Consider the following 23,784-nt stretch of genomic DNA (forward strand, 5'->3'; position numbering starts at 1 on the left):
TTTCTTTTCACCATCAAGCATGAATTTGAATTCTGAGATTCTTACGAGAGTGTGTGAGGGGGGGAGGTGAGGGGCAATTTCCAACACTTAGATGACCTATTGGGCTTGCAAGCAGAATTTACAGTGAAAGGCAGAGTGAAACTGAGTGCAGTGGGCATGAGCTTTGATATAGCCCTAGGCCTACCAAACCAATAGACCACAGACTGCATGCGCAGAATAGCGATAGAAATGTAGCCGTGTTAGTCTGGGGTAGCTGAAGCAAAATGCAGGACAATGTAGCACTTTAAAGACTAACAAGATGGTTTATTAGATGATGAGCTTTCGTGGGCCAGACCCACTTCCTCAGATCAAATAGTGGAAGAAAATAGTATATATGGTTGTGACTATTTTCTTCCACTATTTGATCTGAGGAAGTGGGTCTGGCCCACGAAAGCTCATCATCTAATAAACCATCTTGTTAGTCTTTAAAGTGCTACATTGTCCTGCATTTTGCTTCTGCATGTGCAGAGGCAGTGTGCTACCAATCAAACACATTACTGAGCTGAAGGCCAGGGTAACTGGGTGGAATTCCATTGCTTGTGCCGACTAGATCAGAATAGTCCATTTTGTGCTTACAACCTACAAACCCATCTTACGCAGACCCAGCCTGCATTTTGCTGTAGTTGTCTTATCTGCCCTCCAAGGAAATTTCCCAGCAGGGAACAGAGAAGACCTGACAATTAGGAGCAACAGGGGTGAGGGTTAAAGTCCTCACACTCCTATTCCCATCCAGTGTTGAGGGAAGGAAAAACCCTTCCCTCAGTGCCTGTGCATTTGGAAGGGAGCTGCCAAGAGGCTGAGGTGACAGTCTGTTGCCTTCTCAAAGGCACTTTGCCAAGGGGGGAGGGGGAGATTCCCACCCCACAAAGTGAAGGGGGAGGGAGGACAAATAAACTGCAGCAGCTAGACCTGTGATAAACGTCTGGCTGGCTGGAAACCAGTGGGGAGGGGAGAACCCAGCTGAGCTCTAGCAGCATCAGCCCTGAGGCTAACTGGGCTTGATGACTATTTGGGACCATGGGAGCGTCCCCTGGGTTCCGAAGCCTCCTCAGTTTACTGGTAGGTAAACTGCATAGATCCTGCTCCTATAGTTAGTACATAGTCAAGAAATTAGCAATATTGTATTGCAGTGCTGTTGCTTCTTAATTACGGATTGTTCCTAACCTATTCTATTTCACTAGTATAGAGAATAGTAACAATTGGTTCTACTCTCCTCCACTTGTATGCATGAGACTAATGGTAGAATCTGTTAGAAGAAAGTGTTTTATTCTGCTAATATATAGGAAAATTAGGAGGATATGTTGCATTCTATTCTACTAAAAGTATGGAACACTAATTAAAGAATGCATTAGAAGACAATGTTCTATTCACTGTTTTACGAATATGTCTAATATAAGAGAATACATGAGAGGAATTTATAATTTTATTTCATTCAGTACTTCAATATATAAACAACCGAATATATTAGAGGAACATGTTCTATCATATTCCTTTTCTAATACCTAGAAAAAAGCAGAACATATTACTCTAATCTATTCTACTATATAAAATATATTTTATAATGTAACCTGCTGTTATTTCTGTTATATGGTTTGTGTCCTGTTAATTGTGATTAGTCTGTTTTCAATAATGATAGATAGTATGCATGAATACAATTTATATTTAAATATATTTTATAATATATAAAATGTATACTGTATTTTTGTATAAAAATTCCCTTAAGGAAAAAAAAAGTTTTTTAAAAAATGGGTTAAAAATTAAAAGGAAAGGAAGAGAGGATATGGATGGAGAGTGACATTTAAGAAGCACAGAAAGCACAGCTGGATTAGTCGAGTTTTTCTTATTGTTTTGGAAATAATTTCAGGGGAGGGGAGCTATGTGGGAGTATAATGAACCTGTGATCTAGTTTCTGAGCATTTAGGTTATTCCCAGCTGTGATTTTTGTTCCAGAAAGTTGGAGATATAAGGGAAAGTACATCTGGTTTTGTTTTAAGAGAACAGAATTTGTAGACAACCCCTCATGTGTGTTATAGGGTTGTTGGGATTTTTTTTTCCATGGCAGGTGATATTAGTGGAGGGGTGGCACGATCTGGATAACAGTGACTATGACTGCTGGCCCCTGGAAAAACCAGATGAGTATAACATGCTGGACTGTGGAGGTAAGTGGGTTTCAAAGCTGCTCAGGGAAGATCATCTCTGCCTGCTAGGGAAACAGATAAGAACTTGAAGAGTCAAGTAATCAAAATAATTCCTAATACATCTCCAGTCTCAAACCTAGCAGAAAGTATTTAAGTCAGCAGCAACCTCTCTTTCCAGATGAATTAAGTCAAGGGATGTGGCCAGCACACATACACTTCAGAATAAATATTTGTCTGGAGCTCATCTGTTCCAAAGAGACCATAATTAAGATGATTAAAAAAGATGAAAGCATTGTCCGCAAGCGAGGAATTTTACATGGCATTAGAAAAAAACTAAAGCAGCCCAATCAAAACAAAGCAAACAGCCCCTCTTTGCAGCCAGATTGTATTCAGAACTTGTTTCAGTTTTGCTATACCACTTCCAGATTGGATGAGGGATTCATTTAAATACAAAACCAATGCATTTTCATGCTTTGATGCTATTTCCCCCAACTTCTATTCAGTAGACACAAACAAAGAATCTCAGATCTTTACACACTAACGCTTTGAAATAAGAGTTTCCAGTGTAAAAGAATCAGAAATGTAAAGGCTATTTGTTTGATATCTGAAACTCAAAGTGTTTTTAAAGAGTTTAGACGTAGTAAGAAACTAAATAATTAATGCAAATAAACAGTTATATACATGTTGGAAAAGGTTAGGATGAAATGCAACAACTTCCGATGTTCTGCTATGAAGAGGAATAGAGGACCCAATCCTACCAGCTGTACACTGGGAAAACTCCCATTTAAGTCTGCATAACAATTGTATGCCCAAGCTCAGAATGTTACATGATTGTGTTAACATTGCCTCAAAGTTCAGAACCAATGGTAACATTCAAAGAAGATTGACTATCAGCTGTATGATCTCTACCCCGTTGTATTTCACTTCTGTCATTCATGACTAAAACAATGGTAATGCATTTGAATTTTTTGAAGCCAGTGAACCAAAATGCAAAATGAATGTAAAAGGAAACAAAGAATAGGAGAGAGAGGGGAGAGTTAAGAGTTTTGTTTCCTCCTACAATTGCGGATAAAGCTATTATACTAATAACCAATTTTAGAATAATCTTTACGTTTTGTACAGTAAAATGCCATTAAAGGCTTTTAGATGCAGATGAAAACTGAGCTCAAGACAGAGTGTTATGGCTCTTGTTGCTATAAATCACGAACAAACAAATTTTTGGTGTGCAAATGTATTTATGTGTGAATAAAATTAAATAAAGAGGATTGCTGCTGTCTTTTCAAGGAAATAAAGCCAGTTGCTCTAAGAAAATTTTTTGTACCTCTCACCCATGAAATGTTCTCAAACTAAGCAATTATTTCACCTTTTAATAATTTGTAAAAATCTGGCTAAAATACTATATAAAGTGGAGTTTTCTTTTGTCGCTTCTGTCATATACATTATTAATTGTTTGTTATGATTGTTCTGCTAATGCTATAGGCTCAAAAGGATTGTTTCTTTTATAACTACCCCCTTTTATATCTAAAAAGGAAATTACAATATGTGCAGAAACTAATAGGTTAGATCACCAACAGTATGCAAGTGAAGAATATTCTAATAAAAGGAAACTCCAGTGTAATAGGAAAGAAGTTATAATTACAAGGAAAAGAAAATCACTACAGAATCAGTGGTGGATATAGGGCAGGGCAAGCAGGGTGGCTGCCCTGGGCCCGGCGCTTCAATAGGCCCCCGCACGCGCTACTACCTGTCGCTGTGACTGTGGCACATGCGCGAAATTGTGCTGCTCTGGGCCCCATGCTTCAATAGGCCCTGCACCCTGGGCCCCACAAAACTCTCATCTGCCCCTGTACAGAATAGTAACCTTACTCACATGAGTAATCCTGTGTAAAAGGACTACGTGTTGAAGAAAGGACTACTCCTGTGATTATGGGCTTTTAGGAATTTGCTTTGTGAGTACTAATGATCCCCACTACTTTGTTAAGTGAAACCTTCTGAGAAAGAAGGGCTTTATTTATGGGTGCATGTAAATAACTATTACTAGCAGGCAAGTAGTGTAAAGCAGGAACAATTGCATTGAAGTCAGCTGCCTTACACTGGAGTGAAATCGATACAAGATAGATTAGGATTAGCTCTACTCCCCCTGAATAAAGAAAGTTTATTCTTTGGTCCTACATTTCCAAGTACAGGCAGTCCCCGACCTACGCGGATCCGACTTATGTCGGATCCGCACTTACGAACGGGGCTTTTCTCGCCCGGGGCTCACGGGCGGCGGATCGCCACCCGTGTCCTCTGGGGTGAGAAAAGCTTCTCCCGGTCTCCCTGGTCTGCTGGGGGGGTCCAGCAAAGCCACTGGACCCTACCAGCAGACCAGGGGGACAGGAGCAAAGCCACCCAGGCGGGGGGGAGTCCCGCTGCCTGGGCGGCTTTGCTCCGGGGCAAACGAGCAAAGCCGCCCAGGCAGCGGGACTCCCGCCACCTGGGCAGCTTTGCTCGGGTGTCCCTGGTCTGCTGGGGGGGTCCAGCGGCTTTTCTGGACCCCCCCAGCAGACCGGGGGACAGGAGCAAAGCCACCCAGGCGGGGGGAGTCCCGCTGCCTGGGCGGCTTTGCTCCGGGGCAAACGAGCAAAGCCACCCAGGCAGCGGGACTCCCGCCACCTGGGTGGCTTTGCTCGGGTGTCCCTGGTCTGCTGGGAGGGGGTACAGCGGCTTTGCTGGACCCCCCCCCCCCAGCAGATCAGGGAGACAGGAGCAAAGCCACACGGGCGGCGGGGTCCCTCCGCCTATGTGGCTTTGCTCGGGTCTCCCTGGTGTGCTGGGGGGGTCCAGCAAAGCCGCTGGACCCCCCCAGCAGACCAGGGACACCCGAGCAAAGCTGCCCAGGTGGTGGGAGTCCCTAACCCCCCCCCCCCAGCAGACCAGGCTTTTGTTGCGGGACGCCTCGGGTGGAGCAGCTGGGGTGCTGCCGGGTTGGTCCTGTGGGAACCTACCGGGCAGCGCCCCAGCTGTTCTGTCCCAGGCTCCAGATTCAGCAGCTGTTGAAACTGATCAGGCTGATTCCAGGAAGCTGGGGGCAGAGCAACTCTGCCTCTGGCTTCCTGTAGTCAGCCCCTGGTCAGTTTCAGTGGCAGCAGCTGAATCTGGAGCCAGTTCCAACTTACATACAAATTCAACTTAAGAACAAACCTATAGTCCCTATCTTGTACGTAACCCGGGGACTGCCTGTACTCTGATCAGTGAGCTTGAACACTTAGGGGAAAAAATATCTAAAAATGCTTCCTCTCCATTAGATGTTATTTTGGAACTACCCAGTACCTAGTGAAGTGGTTTGGCCAGCAGTAACAATATTTGTGAAAACATTTCCATTTCAATCATTTTTCTGTCCAGAACAATTTGTCCAGTGGCACACACCTATAATAGGTTAAGCCAAACATGTCAAGCCATAACTGTGCTTTATTTCCAGGTCTTGAGATGGCATGGATCCAGAGACCTCCAGAAAAGGCTGTGAGTGGGGAGTTCTTCAATGTAACCTATGCAGTCTTTGCTTCAGATCACTTTTACCACTATGCTGTGCAAAACGGGATCCTCTCTCACAGGTACTGCCTCTGCTGGAGGCTTTCCCAGTTCTCAGTGCAATGTTGTGCGCTGTGTATTCCTTTATATGCAGGTATTTTCAGTTTGACGACAGGCACAGGCTCTAGGAGCTCTTTAGCAATTGCCCCATTAAACAGGACATTGCTACAACACATATTTTTAAGTCTCATGAACTCAGACTTTAAGATCAGAAAGGACCATCATGATCATCTAGTCTGACTTCATTGCAGGCCATTGAACTTCACCTACCCACTCCTGTGTTAGACCCATGACCTCTGGCTGAGTTACTGAAGTCCTCAAATGATGTCTCAAAGACTTTAGTGATGGTTTGTAATAGTAATGGCAAAACTTTTCTTACATTTTCCCCAAAATATATATAGCAACAGTGCCATAGCAATAGTTTATAGCGTTGTGATGACAGCCATAAAATAAACTTTCTTCAATAGCTAGCAGTAAAATTATTGCTACTGTCTTTCCAGTGGAACTTGTTCCCTTGAATCAGAACTGGAGAGCACCTTGAGAGGCCATGTAGTCCTGCATCCTGCACTCATGGTGTGGCCTACCACATCCCTGGCAAGTTTGTTGAACTTGCTCTTAAAAATCTCCAGAGATGGAGATTCCACAATCTTCCTAGACAATTTATTCTAGTGCTTAATCACCCTGACAGGAAGTTTTTCCTAATGGCGAAACTAAACCTCCCTTGCTGCAATTTATGCCCATTGCCTCTTGTCCTATACTCAGAGGTTAAGAAGAACAATTTTTCTCCCTCGTCCTTGAAACGCCTTCCTGTACTTGAAACTGTTATATTCTGCCTTATTCTTCTCTTTTCCAGACTACATACACCTAATTTTTTTCTATCTTTCCTCATAGATCATGTTTTTCTAGACAGTCATTTCTGTTGCTCTTCTCTGGACCTTCTCCAAATTTTTCCTGAATTGTGGCATCCAGAATTGGGCACAATACTCCCACTGAGGCCTACACAGCATAAAACAAAAGAATTACTTTTTGTCTTACATACAATACTCCTGCTCATACATCCCAGAATGTTTGGGGTTTTTGCAACAGAATCACAATGAGATTTTGCAACAGACACATACTTAGATTGTGGTCCACTATGATCCCCAGATCCCTTTCCATAGTACTCCTTTATAGGTAGTCACTTCCCATTTTGTATGTGTGAAATTGATTGCTCCTTCCTAAGTATAGTATTTGGCATTAGTACATATTGAATTTCCCCCTATTTACTTCAGATTGTTTGTCCAGATAACTTTGAATTATAATGCTATCATCCAAGGCACTTGCAACTCGGATGCAAACCCAGTTTGGCATTGTCCCCAAATGATGTAAGCGTACTCTCTATGCCATTATCTAAATCATTGATGAAGATATTGAACAGAACCCGACCCAGAACTGCTCCCTGCGGGTCCCACTTGTTATGCTCTTCCAACAGAACTATGATCTATTGGTAACTACTCTCTGAGAATGGTTATTCAATCAGCTATGCTCCCACCGTATAGTAGCCCCATCTAAGTTATATTTCCCTCATTTGTAAATGATTTAGAATGCTTGAGAATCTACCCCAGAATGCATTGGTAATACACATAGAGATCAAACACGCAAGGGAGGACTCTAAGGCCCCAGTCCAACAAGATGCTTAAATATGTGCCTCTCTGACTACGTCTAGACTGCACTGTTAAATTAGAAAAAGAAACGCAATTTGTGGTATGCAACTTGCATATCTTTTTTTGATTTACTTTTGAAAGAGGATCTTTCAAAATTTGGTGCATCTATAAGGTGCCAAATTGCAAAAGAAAAAGCTCTTTTGAGCCATCCCTTATTCCTTGTAGAATGAGGTTTACAGAGATGGCAAAAGGGCATGTCTGTTCTTTCGACTTTTTTTTAAAAAGTGGACGTGGTGTTGCTATTTCGGGATACTGGCAGTATTCCGAAAAAGCAATGCAGCCTAGACATAGCCTTTTAGGGTATGTCTACGCTAGCTCGTTAGTTCAAGCTAGGTAGGCAAATGAAGGCAACTGGAGTTGCAAATGAAGCCCGGGATTTAAATATCCCAGGCTTCATTTCCATGTTCCCCGGCGCTGCCATTTTTAAATCCCCCTTAGTCCGAAGTAACTGCCCGCGGCTAGACACAGCAGTTAAATGTTAATTCAAACTAAGTCCTTAGTTCAAATTAACTGTTACACCTTGTGGAATGAGGAGTAACAGTTAATTTGAACTAAAGAGTTAGTTCGAATTAACGTTTAACTGCCGCGTCTAGCCGCAGGCAGTTAGTTCAGACTAAGGGGGATTTAAAAATGGCGGCGCCCGAGAACATGGAAATGAAGCCTGGGATATTTAAATCCCGGGCTTCATTCGCAACTCTGGTTGCCCTCATTTGCCTACCTAGCTCACACTAATGAGCTAGTGTAGACATACCCTAAGTTCCAGTAGCTTCAGTGGAATGCTGCCTTGTTTAAAGTGCCTAATCCCATGTCCATTGTAATTGACAGGAGCCATTCAATCTACTTCCCAGGTCTTTAGATTGGTTCCAGAATGAGGCACATACTTGCGTGCTTTTGCTGAAGGAAGATCTTAGTGTTCAGGGGTAATATGTTAAAAAAATGCCCAAGGGCCAGATTTTCATAGATATTTAGGTTCCTGAAGATGCAAATAGGTGGCCAGTGGGATTTTTAAAAGTGCCTAAGCAGGTCTGGTGTCTAACTCCAAGTTAGGTTACCTATAAGTCAAGGTGAGTTAGGGGCCTCTCCTGCTTAGGCACTTTTAAAAATCCCACTGGCCACCTATTTGCATCTTTAGGTGCCTAAACTCCTTTTTAAATCTGTCCGGAAGGCACTCTTGAAAAATTCACTCTAGGTCAACCTTAACCCTCTCCCTTTAAAATGTAACAAAAAACAGGACTGTGTAGCACTTTAAAGACTAACAAGATGGTTTAATAGGTGATGAGCTTTCGTGGGCCGAAAGCTCATCACCTATTAAACCATCTTGTTAGTCTTTAAAGTGCTACACAGTCCTGTTTTTTGTTTCAGCTACACCAGACTAACACGGCTACATTTCTACCACTCTTAAAATGTATTCTCCTTTTATTATACTACAACTTACTTGTCAGTCAATACATTTTGCAATAAGATAAAAACTGTTTTTCCTAGAGCTTTGAATTTAGTATTAGTGCACTAGTTTTTAGATTTTAAGTCTCAGTCGTGTCAACAGAGTAAGCCACATTTGAAAGAAAAACATGTTAAATTATTTTGAAGTAAAGAATGTTTAAAGTGGAGTGTCCAGTTCAGAGATAATCATTCATTTGTGATGGAGCACTGACTGTGAGTAGAGATGGGCAAATGAGACGAGGAAAATGTTTTTTATAAGTATTTCTTTTTTGTATGTGTTTTTTGAAACTTTTATATGTCTCAAAAAGTGTTCCAAATCAGTTCCCAGATCAGTTTTCAAAGTCCACTTCTAGTTCAAAATGACTTGATATCACAATTTCACACATTAGAAATGTTACACACACATGCCACAGCAGTTATCCTTGGCTAATTTGGTTGGTGGAGCAAAGACAGAAGGGGTCTGAGTGACCACAAGTAAACATGCACATTTTATACCTGTATCAATGTAGATACAATAAGATGAAGATGGAAGTAGCCAGGGATGTAGTCACACTCATTTCATCATCAGAAGGTGTATGAGAAATTGCATGTTATTATGCAGCCAGGATCCCCTATCAGGTGATACTGTGAGGGTGAAGGGCCAGGTTGCTGGTAGCTGCTGGAGGAGTAAGAGCTGCCCGACCTTTCCTGCTAGGGATCAGATGATGGCCCAGTTGACAACTATGATTCATCCCTGAGGGACTACTTCCACACACAGTAAAACAATATAAAAGAAATAGCAGAGCATTTTTCTGCTGTCTATACCATTCTATGCCCGTTAAAACAAATTTGAAATGAGAAATGAATATAAAATCATCTCTTTGTATTTAAAAAAATGGCTAGTAATGCTGCTGCAGCAAAGAAGTTCTGCGAAGACCAAGAGTGCCCTTCCAACTGGAAAGATGCAAATGGAGAGAACTGCTGTGTCCATCACGCCAACATCCACTCCTGCCCTTTGGCCTTTATGGTTAGTACCAGGGGTGCGGCTGTTCTGTGTGCCAGAGGAGACACTGTAATAGACAGGGTCAAGATACTGAAAAGTGGGTGTGTAAAATTAGGGCTCTAAATCCATATTAAGGCATGATCCAAAGTTCATGGAAGCCAATAAAGGACTATGACGGATTTTAGCAGGCTTTGCAGTTGGCTCATTGAGACCAAAACAAAAGAAATTCTGAGAATCCAGAAGGTTTCTCAGTGACCCTGCTGGATTGGGCTCTATATGAACTGGTTTTATCATATTTGATCTAGGTAGAAAGAACGTTCAAAGGCCAGACTTTACGTGGCAAGCAGCATCTAATCCCTTTCTTCTGGACTCTCTTAGAGGAAAATCCTACTTCACTGAGGTCAATGGGCCTCTTCATGCTAAATTGTAGAGGATCTGTTCTGTATTTTGAGCACATAAATTAAAACTGCGACTCCAGAATTTTAGGACAGTTTCATCCAGGAGTGTTTACAGAGGGCCAATTTGTACTCCTAAGAGCAGATTAGACAGGAAGGTCTACAAGATTCCCCTCGCTGAGTTTTTTCATGTATTCTTTCAACGGGAGAGAATGCTTCACAGAGGAAAGCACATGTCTAGCCCATAAATCATGCTCATTTCACCTGGCTGCATCCACGTCCCTATGCCTCTACAGCAGCTGTGGCCCAGCCCCTTGCCAGTATAGCTCTATTGGAACCACTCTGCTAGGGATTCCCCAGGCTACAGCTGACCTCAGAATTTCCCCTGGAAGGAAGGGAACTACAGAAATATCATCTAGGCTGTAACTATGTAACCTTTTGGCTGGGATCTCCACTGGCACTGCCAAGCACAATATGCATCCCGCTGGCATGCCTTCTGCTCCCTCAGTGTGCCCACTGGCTGACACCTCCCTCCAGTTCACTCCAATGTCCACACATGCCACCCTCCATGGGGACAGAGAGGATACACTGGTGTGGAGGGTTTCTGCCCCAAAATCCTTGTGGGCAGCCAGAAATCTGGGAGTGATACTGGCACAAAGGCACCATCTGCCTCTTTCTTTTAAAAGTTGGAAATACTTTTGAGCAAGGCAAGCCTCTTTAAACTAGCCCCCATATAGCAGAAGTGCTGCAGGAAAGTGGGTTTGATATAATGAATGGAGAGTTACAAAGAAAGCGCTTTCCATACAGCAGGAACTGTCAATATGGTGTTATCTTTTTGGATAGATTTGACCTCAGCTAGCATGAGCAACCCATTTCTTTTTTGTGCACCGTATTCTAAAGTGCATTAAGAGAAATGCCTGAATAAATATCTGAAATTTAGCAATGAGGACTAAGCCATTTTAAAATCCATGATCTTCAGACAACCATTATAATCCTTCATGGCTGCAGCTGCTGGGAAATTAAAGTCTATGTAATCTTATTGAGAAATGCTCTGAAAATAGGCACTTTCATGAAAGAAAACAGAGTTCCCACATATCAAGTAGAGCTGCAGTGATTCCCAAATACAACATTGTGAGCAAAATTCTTTTAGTCACAGTGAAGTAAATACATAATAACTTCATTAGCTTCAATAGAGTCACTCCAGGTTTGGGTGCCTTAATGAGATGAGGACAGAATATGGCTCAAGGACTCTAAGGATATGTCTACACTGTGGTGCTATATCAGGATACTTCTGATATCCCAAAATAGCTATTCCGCATCTTTTAAGCAAGCCCGTTATTTTGAAATATAACGGGCTCACTATTCCAACATCCCTGTAAATCTCAATAATGGTTTATTTTGAAATTTGGCACATCGCCAAATTACAAAATAAACTATTTCAAAATTAACTTGAAATAAGTTATGCAATTTGCATGGCTCAAATTGCATAGCTTATTTCAAGCTAAGGGTGCAGTGTAGACACACCCTAAGTGAGAGAGAGTTTTGTGGAATTTTAAACTGGACTCTCAGTCTATGTGCTCCCTTCCATTTGCTCGTGCTTTATTTGAGCACACAAAAGTGTAATTTGTGGCTGAGCATCACACTGTGGGAATTGTCATAATGAATAATACTTTGCTACTTACTGGAATAAAGCACAAGGCCCCACAAGAGTACTAAATTTAAGAGTACTGAGGCTTGGAATTTTCCTTGTCTTATTATCTATTGAAATAACTGATCTGTTTGATAAAGGGGAAAGGTGGAATATGCGGTCCGTGGATTCCAGATGATGGCCAAATATTTACTCACACCTTATCTACAGCTGGCAAAATGAGTCAGACAAATTGGACTGCCAAGGTATAATACATGTATAGTATACTATGCTCTAGATCTTTTTACTAGCAATCCTCACATTTCATTCAGAGTTATGTGCATATAAAGCAGGGGTGGGCAAATTACCATATCTGATCTGCCAAGGTAAGCTCCTGGCAGGCCCCCATCACTATATTTACTTGCACTATGACAGGTACCAGTGATCTCAGCTCCCATTGGCTGTGGATTGCCGTCCTGGCCAATGGGAGCTGTGGGAGGTGGTGTCCTAGTACACGCCACTTCCTACCACTTCCATTGGCCAGGAACAGTGATCCACAGCCAATGGAAACTGCGATCACTAGTACCTATTGCTATAGTGGCACACCAAGGGCTAATCCTGGCAAACCACCGCCATGTTATTGCCTGCCCCTGGTATAAAGGCTGCAGGTGGACTAAGGTGCTGAATGTTTTCAGCTCCCACCTGCCTTTACGGGGAATTGAATGTACCTAGAAACTTGGAGAAGCCAGTCCTCTGGAGGCTTCTGTTCCTCTCACTTCATGAGGGTTACCAACATGTACCAAAAATATTTATGGAAATCACTGAAGCTATCTGCACCCCACGAGCCTTGGAAGAATCCTAACTTTGCCTCTCACAAAGGCACAGCAGCAGTGTTGGGTGGAGTTGCAGACTCCCTCATGGAGAGACAGATATCTTGAGTGGCCATTTAGTACCCATTCTTGTAGCAGTGTCTAATGAGGTTTAGCTATAATTGATCATACTGCCTCAAGGGATGATGGTAAGATTATGAGACCTTCATCAACTGGAAATAGGAAGAAAGTGAAATAATAAATCTAGGAGAAAGGAGATTAGATTATGGGTACTGAAAAAGCCCAATGTATGAACATTTAAAGCAATGGCTGTTTGTTCGGCAGGTGGTTTTGGTTCATGTGGGTGTGACGTCTCTCATCGCACACATCAGAGTTGGGAAAATGCAAGTTGCTCTGGAAGCGAAAACCACTGTGCTACCAGCAGTAGGTATGATATGAAATAAATACATCTCTTACTTTAAATAGGAATTAGCTAGCCCTTCTTGGTATAGTGATAGACTAGACCAACAAAAGCACTCATAGCCTCTTTGCAAGAAAATGTATCCCGTCAAGTATTTCCACAATTCTTTTTCAAGTTACTTGAAATCTCTGCAATATTTCCAGTTTCTCTTTGCCCATGTAGGACGTGAGATCTGTAAAAGGCTGTACTTGGTCAAACAGCTGAAACCAAATATCAGAACCAGCAGCTTCAGGCATTACAAGGCTTGTTGTGATACTATAGGGATGTGAAACCGTTCTACCTTGTGGTCTCTTTCCATCATATGGACATTCATCATCAGACTAGCCTAAGGTATGACAGCAAACGTTCAAAGACAAATGATCCTTGAGCTTGACACTTCTGTTCATATAAACCTCAGAAACACTGCCCAATGCAATGTTCTAGTATTCATGTTCATGTTAGGCATACAGGGTACGTCTAAACTACAATGCTATTTCGGGATACTGGAGTATCCCAAAATAGCTACTCCATGTCTTCACAGCAAGCCCATTATTTTGGGCTTGATCTTATGACATCTCTGTAAACCTCATTCTACGAGGAGTAAGGGACATTTTGGAATAGTGCTTTATTTTGAAATTTGGTGCTCTGTAGACAGAGCCAAATGACAAAATAAACTATTCAAAATAGCATTGAAAAAAGATATGCAATATGCATAGCTCAAATTATGAATCTTAGGGAATGTATACACTAGCCACCCTAGTTTAAACTAGGGTGGCTAATGTAGTCATTCGAACTTGCAAATGAAGCCTGGGATTAAAATATCCCGGGCTTTATTTGCATGTTCCCAGGCACCGCCATTTTTAAATGCCCGGTAGTTTGGACTCCCTGTCCACGGCTACACACAGCATGGGCTAGGTAGTTCGAACTAAAGCCCCTAATTCGAACTACTGTTACTCCTTCATTTGCAAGTTTGAATGACTACATTAGTCACCCCAGTTCGAACTAGTGTAGACATACCCTTATTTCTACTTACGGTGCTGTGTAGATGCACCCTCAAAGACCTACAGAATTATTACCAAGGCAGAATTATCATCAATTTTTTTCCAAACCATTTTAGATCAATAGGAGATCTGTGCTTTCATTCAGCTCAGCGATACTAAGCTGACTCTGAAATATAGCACTCTCACAGTGAAGAGCTGTAAATGAAAGACAGCTCACATTGGAAACAATGGGAGTTTTGCCATTGACTTTCACTCTAAGGGTATGTCTACACTACCACCCTAGTTCGAACTAGGATGGTTAATGTAGTCATTCGAAGTTGCAAATGAAGCCCAGGATTTAAATATCCCGGGCTTCATTTGCATCTTGCCGGGCGCCGCCATTTTTAAATCCCCGTTAGTGCGGACTCCGTGCCCGCGGCTACACGCGGCACGGAGTAGGTAGTTTGAATTAGGCTTTCTAATTCGAACTACCGTTACTCCTCGTGGAACGAGGTGTACCGGTAGTTCGAATTAGAAAGCCTAATTCAAACTACCTACTCCATGCCTCGTGTAGCAGTGGGCACGGAGTCCGCACTAACGGGGATTTAAAAATGGTGGCGCCCGGCAAGATGCAAATGAAGCCCGGGATATTTAAATCCCGGGCTTCATTTGCAACTTCGAATGACTACATTAACCACCTTAGTTCGAACTAGGGTGGTAGTGTAGACATACCCTCAAGTATCAAAAGAAATTCCCACTGGGATTATGTTTTAGTAAATGAGATGAGAAAATAGTGATTATTTAGTGAGTTACTGTTCGGTATTTGCCTCATTGCCTACAAAACAAGAATATAAGAATGGCCATACTGGGTCAGACCAATGGTCAATCTAGTTTAGTATCTGCCAACAGTGGCCAACACCAGATGCCCCAGAGGGAGGGAACACAACAAGTAATCCTCACGTGGTCCCTTCCCTGTCAGCCACCTCCAGAGAAACAGAAGCTAGGGACACCATTCCTACCCATCCTGGCTAATAGCCATTGATGGACCTAACCTCCATGAATCTATGTAGCTCTTTTTTTAACCCTGTTAAAGTCCAAGCATTCACCACATCCTCTGGCAAGGAGTTCCACAGGTTGACTGTGTTCTGAGTGAAGAAAAACTTCCTTTTGTTTGTTTTAAATCTGTTGCCTATTAATTTCATTTGGCAACCCCTAGTTCTTATATTGTGGGAATAAGTACATAACTTTCCCTTATTCACTTTTTCCAGCTATTACCCGTCTTTCATGTCTTTGAACATCTCGTACATAAAATTCATGTCTTTCAAGGATACTTTCAACTTTTTGATCATTGCTGATGCTGGGATTCTCAAAAGAGAAACTTTCATGTCAATTGCATTACATCTGATATACATTTGTGCTATGTTTCATGGGCTTTCATGCTCCCTGCATGAGTTGGTGCATTCATTTTGCCTCAGGTTATTCATAACTAGAAGATTTACTCAATGCTGCTTGAGTTCCTAACACAAATACAGTTTTTTTCTTCATTTAAATCAGGGGTTCCCAACCTGGGGTACGTGTACCCCCAGCGGGTACGAGAAGGTTGTTAAGGGGGTCCAGGGAATATGTGGTAAATAACTAGATTATCCTAATTGAAATATTCCAAAAGTAGTAGTGTTTAGTGAAAAAACTTGTGGATTCTAGAGTCTAGAATTTATTTTCTTTCATATTGAATGGGGGGGAACGGGAAGGTTTACTAAAAGCCAAGGAGGTACGGGGACCGAAAAAGATTGGGAACCCCTGATTTAAATCATTGTTTGGGAGAGCGGGCTGGGATGAGGAGTTCAGTATTTAGGCTGTCCTGGGAAGAGAGGACAAGCTCAGCTTTCTCTCTCTGCTGCAGCATGGGGTCAAATGAGAAGCGCCTGTCCATAGCTGCTGCAGTGGGCACAGCCCTGGGAAGGTGCATGTCTCATGGCAGGGTGACAGACAGACACACAGAGGCACAAACAGACAAACTCTGAAATATATAGTAGATAGCTGTTCCTTTCTCCACACCTGCCCCTTGCTGGCCCAATGGGGTTCTAGCTGTCCCAGTTCCCATCTCTGGCCCCTTGCTGCCCATCCCCCGTGGTCATTCTAAATTATAACTTACTTCTATCAGACCCCTCCCCCTTTCCATTTTATGAGAAACAGTCGAATTCCAGGTACGTCCCATTGTCCTGGCACAACCAAACCCTTGCCTTGCTTTAAGTTATGATAAGAGGAAACTCCGTACCAAATGTGGTGGTCCATTTAGGGACTCACAAATGGACAGATAGCCAATGCCAGCCCTGCTGATTGAAAGGAAAGGGGGCAAAGATGGCTTTCTATTCTCCTAACTCAAGGCTCTCCCAGCTGAGTGCACAGAGTAAGGGTGTGTCTAGACTACAGAGTTTTGTTGACAAAACTATACCTGCGTCTACACTACCGCTGAGTTCTGTCAACATAACGTCGACAGAACTCAGCAGTTTTGTCAACGCTGGTAAACCTCATTTTACGAGGCATAACACCTTCTGTCGACAGAGTTCTGTCGACAGAAGGTGTTATTGCCTGTAGGGTTGCGTCTAGACTACAGGGTTTTGTCGACAAAGCAGCTTGCTTTGTCGACAGAACTGAATGTGTCTAGATGCTCTTTGTCGACAGAACTTCTGTCGACAAAACCCTGTAGTCTAGATGTACCCTAAGAGACAGTCTATTTTGCTTTGCCTGACTTCCTGCTTAAACAGGCAAGCTAAGCAACAAATCAAAAGCACTGTTGTCCACCATTAGACTCAGGTCAGTGTGATTTAAGAGTGTCTAGATTAAAATCAACATCTTTCAAATGTAGAATAAAAATCTCAGAGTTCCTCAAAACCTGTTCATTCAGATATTCTGTGCCCTCACATGGCTTACTAGCCTTATGTATTTGTTACTGAACTGAGCCCTATGTGTGGCTAGAGCTATTTTCAAGTATTTGCTCTCTACATCTCTTTTTGCCCAGTCTGCGGAGATGGGGTTTGTGAAGAAGACGAAGGCTGCTCCACATGTCCCGCTGACTGTGGGGAATGCCCACTGACAGCCGATGCCAGGATGGCGATTGCCTTACCCGTATGTGTAGTCTCTGTTGGCTTCATTCTGACAATAGTGGTGAGTATCAAATGAAATCTCCTTCCTCTTCTTTTATTTCCATTGTGGTTCCTTGATTGTTTTATTGTTCACAACATGGCTCTTCACAAGCATAAGAACAGGTTCTCAGCTACACCGAGCATCCCCTGGGTAGTTCCAAGGGGGAAGAAGAGAAATAGGAGGAAAAATTGCTGCTTGATTCTGGGGCCAGTTCTACACCATGCCTGGCAGATTAGATTAGAACAGCCCCATGTTGCTGGAGAATAGCCGTGAGAGACTGTCTGACAGTTGGGATCACCCCTTCCCCATCCCGATTGTCTGGCTGGGCATCCTAGCACCATCTGGGGTCTCTCCTCAACTTCGGAGAGCCAGTCAATTTCCAAATCCTGGGGTTTAGTAGTAACTATTAATTATTTTAATAGACTCACAGGAGGTCACAGAAAGGAGTGAGAGACAGAGAGAAAGGAAAATGATAGATCAATAAGGAAAATGCTTTGTGATCCTTTGGGATAAAAATTGCTGGATAAATATAAGATGATGTATTATTGTTACTTTTGCTATATTTCTTGAGAATAAGCCCTTCTATTGTTTGCATTCATATAGACTCTGTAATTTCTGAACTTTTTGGAAAGCTGTTGCCAGGGAAATATTTTCAGATGTATAGTCCAGCTATTGATTGTGTACATAATGGATAACGTGTTTGGTTTTAGCCTATAAGCTTGTAAGTGCATTGGCTCTTTGTTACGGCAGGGATCGTTTCTCTCCTGACGGGCCCATTGATCATGGGGGTTGGGTACAAAGGAGCCAGCTGCCCCAGGGTCTGCAGATTCCAAGGGGCCTGGGGCTCTCAGCTACCTCTGCTGCTACTCTGGCAGCAGCCGGAGCTCCAGGCCCTTTAGAGCGCTGTACTGCAGGCTCAAGGGATCATGGAGCCAGGCCTCACCCACATGGCCTCAGTGATCCAGTTGGCTCCCCTGCTTCCTGGTGTCACACAGCTGCAGTTGAGACATCGCGAGTGCTCAATCTACCTCCCCCGCGGTTAACTGCAAAGCAATGACAGCAGGATGCTCCTTAAGAAGGTTGGTCTTATGGTTAGGGAACTGGGTTGGTCTTATGGTTAGGGAACTGAGGGTGGAGTTCCTCATTCCTAGGAAAATTTGGGCAAGTCACGGTCTCTGTGTGCCTCAGTTCCCTACATAAAATAAGGACAGAAGGTGCCTCCTTCACAGAGCTCTTGTGAGGATAAATCTAAAATCACAGCCCTGGGAGACACTACCCTGCTGAAGGCCATATAATTAGTAAAAAACCTGTGGCATTGGCTTCCTGTGTCAGATGGCCACAGCACAGAACTCTTACCTTTCAGGTTACAATGCAAGGCCTTTTTGTTCTTGCCAGCTTTGTCTGGGGCAAGAAAGGAATTGCTGGGAAGCGTGTTGAGAGACTGAGTGGGAACTGGGAAGTTATCACTCCTTTTCTGAAGAATATTTTCATGGAAGGAAATTGCTGTTCCATATAAATGTATCCAGAGTCTTTTGGTAGCTGAATATTTCACTTTCTAAGAGAAAACACTCCGTTATAATGAATTAAATAGAAAAGTATCAGTTGGACAGCTGTTAAAATTCATAATATGTTCCAATATCCAATGTTTTAATAGAGACTCGATCCTGCCTGTCTTTCTTGGACAAAACTCTTATCCCCATCAGAGGGTCTGTATGTGGAGTGCAGGATTGGACCTTTGAACTATTGTAGCTAGATGAACATCAGGGGTACGTCTAAACTACATGGCTCCGTCAACGGAGCCATGTAGATTTGTTTTTTTGGCAAAGGCAAATGAAGCCGTGATTTAAATAATCGCAGCTTCATTTAAATTTACATGGCTGCCACGCTGAGCCGACAAACTGTTTGTCGGCTCAGTGCGCTAGTCTGGACACTCCCCTGCCGACATCAAAGCCCTTTGTCGGCAGCCCCGGTAAACCTCATCCCACGAGGAATAACGGGGCTGCCGACAAAGGGCTTTGATGTCGGCAGGGGAGCGTCCAGACTAGCGCGCTGAGCGGACAAACAGCTGATCAGCTGTTTGTCGGCTCAGCGCGGCAGCCATGTAAATTTAAATGAAGCCGCGATCATTTAAATCGCAGCTTCATTTGCCTTTGCCTATCTGTCTAATCTACATGGCTCCATCGATGGAGCCATGTAGTCTAGACACAGCCCTTGAGATTTCCTAAGCCAAATTCCTGGGGCAGAAATTGACATAGCTCAGCCAGCTGAAGAATCTAACCCCAGCTGTTGATTCATTGTCAGTTTATTACACAAACATTTTTTATTGAGGATCTTGCAACATAATTCATGTCAGGCCATTTGCACCTCCATTTCCTACTTTGCAAGACAGGCTGGAGTTCAATCAAGCTCCTGCAACCAGATTTCAGTGGATAATTTTAAAGTCATCGTGCTAGTTAGGGAAACAGCTAGCCCTCTTCTCACTTATGCATGTATTAGCTATGAATCCTCCAGACCAAATTTACTTATTGTTTCAGATGGTCTTTGTTTTGCTGCTACTGCATTGTTTTTCCTCTTTTGCTGAATTGCCTACTAAGTATCATCTACTTAGCTTCTGTAGATAGATGCTTAATTCTTAGCATTCTCTCTGCTTGCTGCTTAGCCAAAATATAAACTTGTTTTTACAAATAGAACTGGGAAGGTCACTTTCATCCAATTTACAGCAAGATCAATACACTCCAGTGACCCTCTCTCTCATATGGTCTGATCCAGCCACCACTCCACTCAATGACAGGATCCCATTTCATTCCGGGGTTATTGAATCAGTCCCATATTCTTCCTTTGATCATGGTTCTTGCACACTAAATACATCTTTTTCTGGAAGCATAGGCGGAAATCAGTAGAAAGATTCCCGTTGATCTTCTGGGACTGGCATCTGGCCTTGAGATTTCCCAAAATGCTGCCAGCACTTTCCAAGATGTCACAAGAATTCTTGTGTGAATTGAGTCTTTGTTACTTATCTAATGTGTGCTGCTGGAAGTAATATTAGATGTACAGCAAAATGCTGAGCATCTAAAATTTGTATTTAAACAGCCGTGTTATTTTATTACAGTTAATCTGCAACTCTGACCTACAAACAAGCATGTGCTTATATAAAATGGATTGATTGTACTTGACAACTTTTGTTATTAGACTTGCATCTTATTTACAAAACAGACAGTGTCCCACCCAATGTTATACATCCCACAGTACTTTGTGTAGCAATGAACCATCTACATTTGCTGCTCCAGGGCCTGTCACCAGTCACTGATGCCTGTCTTGGGGAAAATGGGTTTGTTTGCTTTTTTACACAACATTGGATGTTTCCAAAATGTGAAACGATGTTGACTGCATCACTGGGGCTATGTCTAGACTGCAAGCCTCTTTCGAAAGACGCTCTTTCGAAAGATACTTTCGAAAGAGCCTCTTTCGAAAGAGAGCGTCTAGACTGCACGTTGAACTTTCGAAAAAGCGGCTTGCTTTTTCGAAAGAAAGCATCCAGTGAGTCTGGATGCTCTCTTTCGGAGAAGCCCTATTTACATTGAAGAACGCCTTCTTTCGAAAGAGGAACTTTCGAAAGAAGGCGTTCTTCCTCGTGAAATGAGGTTTACCGCCATCGAAAGAAAAGCCGCGTTCTTTCGATTTAATTTCGAAAGAACGCGACTTGAGTCTGGACGCAGGTGAGGTTTTTTCGAAAAAAGGCTACTTTTTTCGAAAAAACCCCTGAGTCTGGACACAGCCTGGGTAGGAATTGGGTTCTAAGTGCAGTGCATAAACGTGCAAACATGAACTGAACCTATTAGACTATTCACTAGGAAATGGCATGTTCTTTACTCTTCAGTATTATTGATGTTTGCATTTTGGGGTTAGATCCAGATTTGTTACTTCGAAGTCAGTCAGGAAAAGATTGAGATAGAATGGGGGCTAAAATGCTGATTCTTGTTCAGATACCTGGAGATTTTATACCTGAAAATACCCTTGTAACTAATCAGTTTTTGGCGCTATTCATCCCTGCTGTAACTCCACTGAAGCCAATGGAGTTGCCCAGGAATGAGTTTAGTCTGTTGTGCTTTTTGCAGTGGTTTCAGTATCAGAAGCAGAAGATGTTTTGGGATGAGAGCTGGATTATAGACTTCTCCTGCATCAAACAAGGTTTGTAAGTACTGTCACTTTGATGCTCTTCTCAGTAGTGTACATATATCCTGTAGGGTAAATGAACCACACGTAGAGATAGGACCATATTCCTGAAGGAAGAGGATCTATGGTGCTGGTCATCGCAGCATCTGGGAGCTGATCAGTTATTTTAGTATCACTACATTAGAGAGCTTGCAGTTGGTACAGTTGCACCAACTCCTTGAGTAGTTCTAGTGTAGCTCCAAACCAATAGGAGAGAGCACTGTCCACGCTGACAGGTAAGTGGTGTAATTTATCTCACTCATGGAGGTAGTTTATTCACACCCCTGAGTGATATAAATTATACCAACATAGGTAGTAGTATAGAAATAGCCTAAATGACAGGTGTTTTTAAAATAGGTTTTGGGGCTTTTGCCCAGTAATTTATAGTGATTTACAAATAAAAGACAAAGGAATGGATCAAAATACAGAAATTCTCTGTGGAAATATGTGAAAATGGGCACAACAGATGGCCTTAGTCCTTTTATGATCTACATGCTTTTTTATAAATGACTTCAGTGGAGTTACTTTGGATTTGCACAGATGTAAGCAAGAGCTTAATTTGTCCCACTGTGTGTTACCTGGAGCTGAAGTAATTCATCATGACTTGAGTTTTCTTCAATGTATCTAATGTGTAAAACATTAATTATATTTGTTTTCCACTTGGACATTTTATAACATAGGAGCATTACTGTAAAGCATGTACGTTAGCTATCATATTCTGGAAAAATATATGAGTCAGATCAAGGGTGGGGAACCTATGGCCCAGAGGCCAAATGCGGTCCCCATCTTGCCTGGATCCAGTCTCTGAGGTTTGCGGCTCCTCCCCCCCCCCCCCCCCCCCGGCATTGGGAAGCCTGTGCTGGCATTCCAGCACCCCCCGCTATCCCTCTGTGGGGTTGGAGCACACAAAGTAGCCAAGAGCATGTAGGGGAGAAGAAAAACAAAATGAAACCTTCCTGCGACAAACATTAAGTGTGCAAAGAACTGATATTTTAAATCGAGTGTCCCCAAAAAGCATATCAATGAAATTCACAGCTGATACTAAACTGGGAGGAGTTGTGAACTCCAGAGGGCAGAGAAACAATGCAAAGGGACAGACTGATTAGAAGCATGGGCAGCAAACAACAAAATGAGTCTCTGCTTGGAAGAATGCCAAAATGGAACACATCTAGTCCGTGGGAGAGGGGAAATCTGGAGGGAAATAATTCTCAAGCTAATAATGGATAGCAAATTAAAATGAGAAAGCCTGAGTTTGCAGCCGGATCTGGCAACAATAGCCACAAAGTGGCAATGCAGTTCTGAGTGGCTATGCCCCTGTTTGTTCCATTGCATTATGCCTATTCATAATAATGTCCGTCTCTAGCTCTGAGGGGACCTCAGCAGGGATACAGAGTTTATTTCTGTGTCACCCTTTACCGGAAAGATTAGCACGAGACAGAGTTGAGGAAAAGTAAACAAAAGTGACAAGGTGGCAGGGTAGACTGACTTTCTTGGGAATGTTAAGTGAAGGGCTGAATGGCATTTAAGTAAGATCATGTAGTTGACCGACATATTTGAAGAGTGCAAACATCAAGACAAGAAAATGTTACAGTTTGATACTGCAATGGAATGAAATCAAGGAAGGGAATAGTTAGGTTGAATAGCAGGAAAAACTTTGTGACAGATCTATCAGGCACCTCTCTCGTGGATACATTTAAAATGAAACGTGACAGAATGCTAGTAAAGGTGCACAGCAGAACACTGAAAATCTAACAGGTATTGTAGGGCAGAATTCATATTTATTTATAATTCCTATGACAATCTCTCCAGCTCTCTTCAGCATAGTATCTACCCTGTGTGCCTTCTTTCACGAGTCACTCTAATTGGCCCCCTATGTAGTTTTGTTGCATTGAGCTGAACACAAAGTATCCCCTTTTATAACCCCCCAAAAAGACATGTGAAAATGTGGATACTTCAGTTTTTCAGCCATCTGGAGTGTTGTTCTGCTTTGAATTCCCTTTAGTGTCAGAATCACTTCCCATGAGAATTACGTTAAATTCTTCAGAGAGATCCAAATAGATTTGTAACCTCAGATTTTGGAGTTTGGGCTTTTTTTGTACTCTCTCCTCCTTTATTGGCTTTGTCCCCTGCATGCAGTGACACTCGCGGAGTTTGAAACTGTTCCATTGAGAGCTGATAGGTTTGAAGGCAGAGGAGCCGATTGATGCGAGTGGGAGTGGCCAATGCATATGGCTGTCAGCCACAGTCAGCGCTAACTGACGGCTGAACCCTAAAGCAAAGCATAA

General features: G+C 42.6%; 1 protein-coding gene across 1 annotated transcript in view; it reads left to right on the top strand.

Annotated features, from left to right (window-relative positions):
- Nucleotides 1-1,056: 1,056 nt before the first annotated feature.
- Nucleotides 1,057-23,784, top strand: part of LOC102445409 (atrial natriuretic peptide receptor 1-like) — a 49,716-nt gene continuing 26,988 nt past the window's right edge. Inside the window, exons 1-8 of the mRNA XM_089779466.1 lie at nucleotides 1,057-1,098; nucleotides 2,102-2,198; nucleotides 5,638-5,770; nucleotides 9,773-9,896; nucleotides 12,056-12,160; nucleotides 13,049-13,151; nucleotides 17,163-17,308; nucleotides 21,403-21,475. Of these exons, the coding sequence (XP_089635592.1) occupies nucleotides 1,057-1,098; nucleotides 2,102-2,198; nucleotides 5,638-5,770; nucleotides 9,773-9,896; nucleotides 12,056-12,160; nucleotides 13,049-13,151; nucleotides 17,163-17,308; nucleotides 21,403-21,475 (823 nt within the window). The remainder of the gene's footprint in view (nucleotides 1,099-2,101; nucleotides 2,199-5,637; nucleotides 5,771-9,772; nucleotides 9,897-12,055; nucleotides 12,161-13,048; nucleotides 13,152-17,162; nucleotides 17,309-21,402; nucleotides 21,476-23,784) is intronic.

Source organism: Pelodiscus sinensis, chromosome 6 (assembly GCF_052426305.1).
Source record: "Pelodiscus sinensis isolate ZL-2025 chromosome 6, ASM5242630v1, whole genome shotgun sequence".
Classification (NCBI taxonomy): Eukaryota; Metazoa; Chordata; order Testudines; family Trionychidae; genus Pelodiscus; species Pelodiscus sinensis.